General features: G+C 43.1%; 1 protein-coding gene across 1 annotated transcript in view; it reads right to left on the reverse strand.

Moving 5' to 3' along the window:
• Positions 1–10999, reverse strand: part of LOC121568914 (excitatory amino acid transporter 2-like) — a 30165-nt gene extending 19166 nt beyond the window's left edge. Inside the window, exons 1-4 of the mRNA XM_045213437.1 lie at positions 10872–10999; positions 3936–4115; positions 1222–1374; positions 784–1040 (exon numbers count right to left, since the gene is read on the reverse strand). Coding sequence (XP_045069372.1) covers positions 784–1040; positions 1222–1374; positions 3936–4110 — 585 coding nt within the window. The 5' untranslated portion in view covers positions 4111–4115; positions 10872–10999. The remainder of the gene's footprint in view (positions 1–783; positions 1041–1221; positions 1375–3935; positions 4116–10871) is intronic.
• Positions 11000–11901: the final 902 nt, after the last annotated feature.

The following is an 11901-nucleotide window of genomic DNA, read 5'->3' on the forward strand; positions in this document are numbered from 1 at the left end:
CGGCAAGGACTAGGGAGTTTTTTATGATAAAAAGAAACGGAATAGAGCTAAGCACCGGCAAAATCCTAATGAAAAACCTGGTTCAGTCTATTTTCCAACAGACACTGGGAGACAAATTCACCTTTCAGCAGGAAAATAAACTAAAACACAAGGCCAAATATACACTGGAGTTGCTCACCAAGACGACATTGAATGTTCCTAATTGGCCTAGTTACAGTTTTGACTTAAATTGGCTTGAAAATCTATGGCAAGACTTAGAAATAGCTGTCTAGCAATGATCAACAACCAACATGACAGAACTTGAAGAATTTTGTGCAAATATTGTACAATGCAGGTGTGCAAAGCTCTTAGAAACTTACCCAGAAAGACTGTAATCGCTGACAAAGGTGACTCTAACATGTATTGACTCAGGGGGTTGAATACTTATCTAATGAAGATATATTAGTGTTTTTTTATTAATTTTTTACAACTTTGACATTACAGAGTATTTTGTGTAGATCGTTGACAAAAACTATTACAATTAAATCCATTTTAATCCCACTTGGTAACACAACAAAATGTGGAAAAAGTAAAGTGATGTGAATACTTTCTGAAGGCACTGAGACAATCATTTGCGAATTAGACACAATTTCCCCATAAGCCACACATTCCCAATGCTGGTCATTAAAGTCAGGCTTTGATAGGATCCACATCTCACAATAACAACTGAACATCCATTGTTTGATGGGGTCTGGGTATAGTTCTGGGTATGGGTATGGGTCTAGTTCTGGGTCTGGGTCCTACCTGTTGGAAGCAGGCCTGCACCAGGTTTTCAGGGAACAGGTTCCTGATGAGGTCCAGGAAGGCGTCCAGACTGCTGACCTCTTGGTTCTTGGGGGCGGCGTTCTGCTCCTGACTGCTCCTGAGTTTGGGGTTTCCCGGGTGGATCCCCAGGACCAGGATGACCCCCAGGATGGCAGCGATGACTGTAGTGGACATGTAGTAGACCATGGCCCTGGAGCCCATCCTCCCACTGGAACGAGCATCCAGACCAGCCAGACCTGGGAGGGAGAGAGACAGGCTGATGAGCAGGGCACCTTCCACCTGCATGTGTGTGTGTGTGTGTGTGTGTGTGTGTGTGTGTGTGTGTGTGTGTGTGTGTGTGTGTGTGTGTGTGTGTGTGTGTGTGTGTGTGTGTGTGTGTGTGCAGGCACGTGTGTGCTGTGTACTACAATGGTGTACCTGTGATGAGGCTGGAGATGATGAGGGGCAAGATGAGCATCTTCAGCATCCTCATGAGGATGTCTCCAGGAAAGGACACCAGCATTAGGGTGTTGGGGTCTGTAATAGAAACATACCGCAGCAGCATCCCAAACAGCGACCCCGCTATTACACCTGTCACAGTGCACAGAGGAGAGGAGTTAGCACAACAGCCACACAATGGTTGCCTCTGTCACCCTTACAGCTTCTGTGAGAGCGCAGAGAGGAGAGATTCCAGTGAAATGCTTTAGAAGAGCATTTCGAGAGGGTTTATAATCACAGCGTCTAACTCATTGGGTTTCATTTCCATTCCAGGGGGAGTTACAGTAAGTGCACAGTGCATTCGGAAAGTATTCAGACCCCTTCACTTTTTCCCCACTTTGTTACGTTACAGCATTATTCTAAAATTGATTTTAAAAATGTTTTTCCTCATTCATCTACACACAATACCCCATAATGACAAAGCGAAAACAGGTTTTCAGATTTTTCTGCAAATGTATTTAAAATAAAAAACAGAAATACCTTATTTACATAAGTATTCAGACCCTTTACTATGAGACTCGAAATTGAGCTCAGGTACATCCTGTTTCCATTGATCATCCTTGAGATGTTTATACAACTTGATTGGTAAATTCAATTGATTGGACATGATTTGGAAAGGCACACACCTGTCTATATAAGGTCCCACAGTTGACAGTGCATGTCAGAGCAAAAACCAAGCCATGAGGTTGAAGGAATTCAAATCAAATCAAATCAAATGTTATTTGTCATATGTGCCGAATGCAACAGTTGTAGACCTTACAGTGAAATGCTTACTTACAAGCCCTTAATCAACAATCCAGTTTTAAGAAAAATAAGTGTTAAGTAAACAATAGATAAGTAAAAAATAAAAGCAGTAAAATAACAGTAAAAAGACAGAGTCAATGTGCAGGGGCACCGGTTAGTCGAGGTAATTGAGGTAATTTGTACATGTAGGTATAGTTAAAGTGACTTTGCATAGATAATAAACAGAGAGTAGCAGCAGTGTAAAAGAGGGGGGGCAATGCAAATAGTCTGGGTAGCAATTTGATTAGCTGTTCAGGAGTCTTACGGCTTGGGGGTAGAAGCTGTTAAGAAGCCTTTTGGACCTAGACTTGGTGCTCCGGAACCGCTTGCCGTGCGGTAGCAGAGAGAACAGTCTATGACTAGGGTGGTTGGAGTCTTTGACAATTTTTAGGGCCTTCCTCTGACACCGCCTGGTATAGAGGTCCTGGATGGCAGGAAGCTTGGCCCCAGTGATGTACTGGGCCGTACGCACTACCCTCTGTAGTGCCTTGTGGTTGGAGGCCGAGCAGTTGCCATACCAGGCAGTAATGCAACCAGTCAGGATGCTCTCAATGGTGCAACTGTAGAACTTTCTGAGGATCTGAGGACCCATGCCAAATCTTTTCAGTCCAGAACAGCTGATGCTCTCCTGAATGCTTCAGTGTTGCTTGCCTCGAAGTGAACATATAAGTGATTTAGCTCGTCTGGTAGGCTCGTGTCACTGGACAGCTCGCGGCTGTGCTTCCCTTTGTAGTCTGTAATAGATTGTAGTCTGTAATTGTCCGTAGAGCTCCGAGACAGGATTGTGTCGAGGCACAGATCTGGGGAAGGTTACCACATTTGTTTTGCAGCATTGAAGGTCCCCAAGAACACAGTGGCCTCTATTATTCTTAAATGGAAGAAGTTTGGAACCACAAAGACTCTTCCTAGGGCTGGCCGCCCGACCAAACTGAGCAATCGGGGGAGAGGGGCCTTGGTCAGGGAGGTGACCAAGAACCCAATGGTCACTCTGACAGAGCTCCGGAGTTCCTCTGTGGAGATGGGAGAACCTTCCAGAAGGACAACCATCTCTGCAGCACTCCACCAATCAGGCCTTTATGGTAGAGTGGCCAGACGGAAGCCACTGCTCAGTAAAAGGCACATGACAGCCTGCTTGGAGTTTGCCAAAAGGCACCTAAAGGACTCTCAGACCATAAGAAACAAGATTCTCTGGACTGATAAAACCAAGATTGAACTCTTTGGCCTGAATGCCAAGAGTCACATCTGGAGGAAACCTGGCACCGTCCCTACGGTGAAGCATAGTGGTGGCAGCATCATGCTGAGGGGATGTTTTTCAGTGGCAGGGACTGGGAGAATGAGGGAAAGATGAACGGAGCAAAGTACAGAGAGATCCTTGATGAAAACCTGCTCCAGAGCGCTCAGGACCTCAGACTGGGGCGAAGGTTCACCTTCCAACAGGACAACAATCCTAAGCACACAGTCAAGACAACGCAGGAGTGGCTTCAGGACAAGTCTTTGAATGTCCTTGAGTGGCCCAGCCAGAGCCAGGACTTGAACCCGATCAAACATCTCTGGAGAGACCTGAAAAGAGCTGTGCAGCGACGCCCACATCCAACCTGACAGAGCTTGAGATGATCTGCAGAGAAGAATGGGAGAAACGCACCAAATACAGGTGTGCAAAGCTTGTAGCGTCATACCCAAGAAGACTCGAGGCTGTAATCACTGCCAAAGGTGCTTCAACAAAGTACTGAATAAAGTATCTGAATACTTATTTAAATGTGATATTTAAGTTTTTTATTTTTTATACATTTGCAAAAATGTCTAAAAACCTGTTTTTGCTTTGTCATTATGGGGTATTGTGTGTATTGCCGTGAAGCGAGGTAGTCACCTACCCAGTATAGTGAGGGCCAGCAGTGAGTTTCGGATGAGGAAGCCACAGTAGGTTCCCAAGAAACTCTTGGGAAGTTTGGGCTCCAACAAGTCCAACACTCCAGCGCCAACAATGGGTGGCAGTGCCTCATCATAATGAGCCTTGTTAGACTGGTGGGCTGGCTGCTGATTCGTCATCCTGTCTGTGGTAGAGAGGGAGAGGGTGAGAGAGGGAGGTGTACTGTGAGAGCACACATCTGCCTGGTCAGAAAACAGCCCCATGCCTCTTCCTCTGGTGTAAGCATTTCAGTTAGCCTTTCTATTGGCTTGGGGAAACTTCCACCATATTGTTGCCTTTGGGTGCTGTTGATTAAGATGAGTAACATAGATCTGACAGATCAGTCAGGTTAAGGTCTGATAAATGTCATTACATTGAGAAGGAATGTACCCACAATCTGAATAATACAGGATATGGAGGTGGAGAAAGACGGATGGAAATAATTGGGAGAGAGACGGAGAGAGGCGGAGTAACAAAGCGCTCTGACAATCATCTGTGAGTCATGTCATGGGAATGATCAACGATAATCTGAAAATGTGAGTGAGGGTGCAGGATTCTATTCAAGTCACCCATCCATCACCACCTAAACCAAACCCCCACTTCTGTCAGAGAAGGAACATCCAGCCTAACATCAGATATCAGACTAGAGAGGATCAAACATAGTCAAAACTATAGGTAGGCGTACAATCCAAATAAGACCTTTACATAAAAGCACCAATATTATGCAAGCAATGTAAATCTGATCTGGTTTGATACATTAGAATAATATTCAACTAATTCCTACTCAGTCTGCTTAGTTTGTCTGTTCCAGTATTCCAATGCAGTGACCAGCAACACCAGTTCCAACAGAGTGTAGAGAGTGATGATGAATCCCCCTCCCACCAGAGATAAACACATCTGGAGAGCAACATGGCGGTGTGTGAAGTCAGCGTCTGGAACCTGAGTGGCACATTTACAAACAGACTGCCTCCGCTGGACAATCGCACATGATTATAATCCATCAGCCATGCAGAAGGCATTTCTACATAAGGAAGAATAGAGAAAACACTCAACAACATGCATGTAGACCAGTCTAGTCTAACCTCCTTTTATTACCTCTCTCCTTCCTTCTTTACCTCCTCCACTCTCTATGGACCTCACCCTTTGACCTCGCCTCTCTCCATCACGCTCTCTTTCCCTGCTCTGTTCATCAGCTTGTCTTCATCTCACGTATAAGTCCAACAACAGTTGCCGCCCGGGCATAAAGAGGGATTGCCGGCAAATGCAAAAAAAAATGGGGGGGAAGGAGAAACTCTTTCAAAACCAAGTTTCAATAGCAGAGAGATATAATCCCTTTTGAACTGGGCAGTGGGGAAGGGGAGGGGAGGAGGGGGCTCCCTGTTTCTGTTACTGCACCAATCCTCTTTGCAAAATTCATTGCATTCTTAACATTAAGAACAATGTTTACAAACATCCAGGAGACAATGTACTGTACTCCAATTAACCAGCAGTCCTATTGTTGGAGGGTGAGTCAGAAACCCCACCATGACCTGATGAACTGCACAATCACTGTACTATCAGAAAACACAGAACACACAGAGTGTTTATGTGCATCCCAAATAGCACTCTTTTCTCTATATAATGTACAGTTCACCAGGGCCCATAGGGGTCTGGCCAAAAGTAGTGCACTATAAAGGGAAAAGGGTACCATTTGGGACACAGATCTCAATGACAATACTTTGTGTTCAGTAGGATGGCAGTGCCAAAGACAGCCCAGGTCTACAGCTCTTAGGATGGGTATTAAGACCTTGGAGGAGGTCAGACAGAGGACCCGACCCCATAGAATTACATATACAGTAGGAATTTAATAAGATCTCTGTGGCTGACTCATTGTCCTACCAAACGACAGGATGCCTCCTGCATCATGTAATGAGGATATATCCTGAAGATTGAACAGCGCGTAAACTGCAGTGACATGCTAAACGACCTGTAGCCTGCTGTAGCCGTGTTACAAATCCATCTTCTTCCTAGGACTAAGGGATTATTTTCCGTCTCCAGGAAATGTAGGAACGGCCTGAAAAGTGGGAGTGGGAGCTATCCTCCAAGGCTCCAACAGACCGACAGGGAAGATAGTCCACATGTAACCCTGGACGAGAGCTAGCCTCCAATAGACTGACAGGGAAGATAATCCACATGTAGCCCTGGACCAGAGCTAGCCTCCAACAGACCGACAGAGAAGATAATCCACATGTAGCCCTGGACCGGAGCTAGACATAGGGACTAGTCATATTAGTTTATGTTACATCATATCACATTATATCACAGATGAGTAATATGCTTCGTTATACATTCATCATAATCTCAGCACCCAGAACAGTATCTTGCATGCAGGCTTGTTAGCTATATTAATGTCAGTCTATTACAAGAGACTATATACATAAAAGCAGACAGTCAATGGGTTTACACTGTTAAATCAGAGCCCTTACGGTAAATCCAGGATTTGGTCAAATGTGACAGAGGTATTACAACCTTGGCAGGTATGTTCAAAGGCCATGAACTCTCTGAGGAGAAAGCTACAGTATTCCTCAGGAAAAGGCTTTAGGGAAGCCCTCAGAACAGAAACATGTGTTAGGAATGAGCATAAAGCACCAGGGATGGAGGAGGATACTTCAAAGACAGCCAGGCTCAACGGGAGGAGAAGGCTGTAATCCTTACTGGCAGTGGTGTTCTTCTTTATGTGTCGTGCCATGTTGAGCTCTCCTGGATCAGCAACAAACCAGATTGAAACTAGTTCCATGCATCCAGATTCCAGAGATACTCACATCCCCGGAATGGTCATGCCAGGACAGCTGATCTCTCTCTCTTTGATCAGGAGGAGAGACTTACATCACTGTAGTATGTAATAAAATATCGCTGAGCTATCAATGCACATATTAACATTGGATTTGAAAACAAACTATCTATGTTATGATCTCTCTCACAATCACTATCAGTATCACTATCAGTATCACAATCACTATCAGCATCACGATCACTATCACTATGATATCAATATGACTATCACTGTCACTATGACGATCAGTATCTATCACTGTCACTATGACGATCAGTATCTATCACTGTGACTGTCACTATGATGATCAGTATCTACAGTGTCTTCAGAAAGTATTCACACCCCTTGACTTATTTCACATTTTGTTGTTACAGCCTGAATTCTTTTCTCAACCATCTACACACAATACCCCATAATGACAAAGTGAAAACATGTTTTTTGAAATTTTAGCAAATATATTGAAAATGAAAATGAAATATTTCATTTACATACAGTACCAGTCAAAAGTTTGGACACACCTACTCATTCAAGGGTTTTTCTTTATTTTTACTATTTTCTATCAAAACTATGAAATAACACATATGGAATCATGTATCACTCCTCATGAATCACTCCTCATTCGTCTTGAAGCTGGTTGAGAGAATGCCAAGAGTGTGCAAAGCTGTCATCAAGGCAAAGGGTGGCTACTTTGAAGAATCTCAAATATCAAATATATTTTAATTTGTTCAAAATTTTTTGGTTACTTCATGATTCCATGTGTGTTATTTAATAGTTATGATGTCTTCACTATTATTCTACAATGTAGAAAATAGTAAAAATAAAGAAAAACCCTTGAGTGAGTAGGTGTGTCCAAACTTTGGACTGGTACTGTAAGTATTCACACCCCTGGGTCAATACTTTCTAGAAGCACCTTTGGCAGTGATGAAAGCTGTGAGTCTTTTTGGGTAAGTCTCTAAGAGCTTTCCACACCTAGATTGTGCCACATTTCCCTATTATTATTTTCAAAATTCTTCAAACTCTGTCAAATTGGTTGTTGATCATTGCTAGACAACCATTTTCAGGTCTTGCCATAGATTTTCAAGTAGAATTAAGTCAGAACTGTAACTCGGCCACTCAGGAACATTCACTGTCTTATTGGTAAGCAACTCCAGTGTAGATTTGGCCTTGTGTTTTAGGTTCTTGTCCTGCTGAAAGGTGAATTCATCTCCCAGTGTCTGGTGGAAAGCAGACTGAACCAGGTTTTCCTCTAGGATTTTGCCTGTGCTTAGCTCCATTCCTTTTCTTTTTATCATAAAAAACTCCCTAATCCTTGTCGATCACAAGCATACCCATAACATGATGCAGTTTTGGAATATTTTTTATTCTGTGCAGACTTCCTTCTTTTCACTCTGTCAATTAGGTTAGTATTGTGGAGTAACTACAATGTTGTTGATCCATCCTCAGTTTTCTCCTATCACAGCCATAAAACTCTGTAACTGTCTTAAAGTCACTATTGGCCTCATGGTGAAATCCCTGAGCAGTTTCCTTCCTCTCCAGCAACTGAGTTTGGAAGGACGCCTGTATCTTTGTAGTGACTGGGTGTATTGATACACCATCCAACGTGTAATTAATGACTTCACCACGCTCAAAGGGATATTCAATGTCTGTTTTTTTTGTTTTTTTACCCATCTACCAATAGGTGCCTTCTTTGCGAGGCATTGGAAACTTCCCTGGTCTTTGTGGTTGAATCTGTGTTTGAAATTCACTGCTCGATTGAGGGACTGTACAGATAATTGTATGTATGGGGTACAGAGATGAGGTAGTCATTCAAAAATCATGTTAAACACTATTTTTCCATGCAACTTATTATGTGACTGGTTAAGCTCATTTGTACTCCTGAACTTATTTAGGCTTACCATAACAAAGGGATTTAATACTTATTGACTCAAGACATTTCAGCTTTTCCATTTGTATTATTATTATTTATTTTTTCGAAAAACATTGTTCTACTTTGACATTATGGGGTATTGTATGCAGGCCAGTGACACAAAATCTCAATTGAATCCATTTTAAATTCAAGCTGTAACACAACAAAACGTGGACAAAGTCAAGGGGAGTGAATACTTTCTGAAGAAACTGTATCAGTGGCTCTTTAATGATGGCCTTTAATGACAGTATTAACCAATGACGGGTATTTACCGACCCCAACCATGCAGAGACCCACGCATGCTCTCATCCAATCAGTGACAGTCCCTGCCTCTGACCAATCAGTGACGTGGGTTTAAGAGACTAAACAGCTGTGTGATGGCTAGCCCACCGCTAAACCCCCACCTCCTGTCTACAGCCCTATTAACTAACTGGACATGGGAGTTTATATGCATTTACATTGAGCTCTGTGTATGAGATTGTGTATGCATTTGTCTTTATCACGTGAGCATGTTGTGTGTGTGTGTGTGTGTGTGTGTGTGTGTGTGTGTGTGTGTGTGTGTGTGTGTGTGTGTGTGTGTGTGTGTGTGTGAGGGGGGGATTATTTCCTTTGGTTGACTGTTTGGCGTGATCTTTGCAGGGACAGAGATATAATCCCATATCCCCGTCCCTTCTTCCAGAGAGAACAAGGGAGGGGGTCATGACTACTACAACACTGCACTGATATGTATAGGTTAACAAGTCCATACATGTCCACCCCACATTCTGAAATTGCATTTTTGTCACCCCCAGTTTTCTAATTGGAATGTGATACAAAACTAGGCAACGGTGTGCTTTAGGACCATGCGGACGCCTCCGAGCGGTCGGATAGGCTGTTTGGAGTGTTTATCCAACTGGATAAAAAAAGTAATAATAATAATTATGTCCCCTCCCCCACTTCTAAAACCAAAGTTGCGCCCCTGATCAGATCTAATGCATTTGGTCATCGATCAGTAGAAAACCTCCCCTTTATCCCTCAGTCACAAGCTCTGGAGTCAATAGACCATCACAAAGAGAAAAAAGAGAGAGAAATAGAAAGAGAGAAAACATTTAAAAGAGGGAGCTTGTGCATTTGTCATTGATTGTTCATCAGTGTGTGCGCATCTGTGTGTGTGTATGCACGCGTGCACATGAATGTGTGTGTGTGTTAGATATACTGCACTGTCGGAGCTAGAAACACAGCGTTTTGCTACACCCGCAATAACATCTGCTAAACGCGTATGTGACCAATAAAATTGGATTTGATTTGTGTGTGCGTGAGAGAGTGTGTGTGTGGCAGGTACACACCCTCCCCTCCCCCTGCCCCTCCATTCCTCTCTTTCGGACTATAATCTGAGTGTATTAATCTGTTGTTTGAACTCCTTAAGCACAGACTGTCTATCACATCTGCTCTCTTCACCCTTCTAAAGCTCTGCTATTTATAAATCCTCCCTCATACTCTCCCTTTCCTCTTTCCTTTCGATCTGTCATTGGAATGCAATTCCTCCAGTAGAACCTAGTTTTATTCTTCCCAATCCTCCAGAACAGTATATCCATCCTCTCCTTTTGCCAAAAATATCCTTTGAATATTCTCCATGTTCTTTTTCCAAACGCAAACTCTGTCTTGGTTCTCTCTTGTTCTCACTCTGATTCTAAACACAACAATTTGAAACGCAACAGCTGGGAAAGCACTTCATTGGAATGTAAATAGTCATATGTCAGCTAATGCTGAAGTTCCATAGCACACTTAATATCAAATAATTACCACTGACTACACTCTAGTGAAAATCTATGAAAATAAAAATGATGGTACAGAACATTCCATAAAATAGAAAAGAGATGAACGATGTACACGCCCACCTACACCTATATACACACATCACCACAGACAGTCAATGTGCAGCACATTCTGACTGACAGAAACAGAGCGAAAGTGACATGAGCGCATGGACTCAAAATTCATAGCAATTCAGTGAATGAAAAATAGCACTGCCAATGGTAGTACAACTACACTTCTGATAAATCCTATGCACATGGGTGGGGGGAGGATTTGAGATGAACATGAAAGAAATGTCCAGAACATCATTCAGAAGATGAGAAAGTTCAGAGGGAGGATAGGTTAAGGGATAGAAGGAATGAAGAGAAGGGAGATAAAGCCAGTCCTACCTGCTGTGTGTCTTCTCCCATCCAACCAGAGCAAGGCATCGGGAGAGACACAATGAAGGGAGGAAGGGATGGAGAGATTGAGAGAGAGAAAGAATAGGCAAAATCACAGTCCTTGCGTCATCTGAGAAAATTGGCAGATTAATAAAACAGCTTGGATCTCTGAACCCCCTCGCTTGCTCCTTGCTCTCTCTCCCTCACTCTCTCTATTTCTAGGTCTCTTTCTGCTTCTTTTTGACTCTCAATTACTAAGTTGAGTTGTTCCTCAAGGTCAGTGTCTAGTGATAGACTACTAGCTCATGATCAGCTGTATAACAGACAGTAGCTTTTGTTTATAACTTTGGGCTGATAATACACAAGTACAAGTTGATTGTCACTATAATCATTACCATAGACAGTGAGAGTAGGTTGAGGAGGGAGACAGAGAGAGTGAGAGAGAGAGAGAGAGAGAGAGAGAGAGAGAGAGAGAGAGAGAGAGAGAGAGAGAGAGAGAGAGAGAGAGAGAGAGAGAGAGCGGAGAGAGAGAGAGAGAGAGAGAGAGAGAGAGAGAGAGAGAGAGAGAGAGAGATGAGCTAGCAGGAAGAGACAGTTGAAAGAGAGTGGGAGTGAGGTTGCGTCCCAATATTCTCTCCTTCCACCTGAAGTGTGCACTCGATCACTACTCCCCACAAATGTAAAAGCATTGGATTGGTGTAGGTATGACTAGAGGGAGTTTCCATATACCAGTCATTTTCTTTTAAATCTATGAAGGGACGTGAACAAGTGCACACTTCAGGAGGAAGGAGAGATTATTAAGATGCAGAGTTACCTCATACTCATTAGTCATGTCAATCAATGGCTAACGCTTGACTTCTGATGCATCCAGGTGTACCTCCACCCCTCCACTTGGGGGCGATAAAGGGCAGGGAAACATTGATTCTACTTTTGCTAGGATATATGTAGAAGATAGAACTTGCCCTTAGCCACAGATCTAGGATCAGTTACCCCATACTCCAATCATGAATAAAAGTGAGGTTTGCATTTGAGCATCAGA

The sequence above is a fragment of the Coregonus clupeaformis genome, unplaced genomic scaffold, assembly GCF_020615455.1.
Source record: "Coregonus clupeaformis isolate EN_2021a unplaced genomic scaffold, ASM2061545v1 scaf0112, whole genome shotgun sequence".
Lineage (NCBI taxonomy): Eukaryota > Metazoa > Chordata > Actinopteri > Salmoniformes > Salmonidae > Coregonus > Coregonus clupeaformis.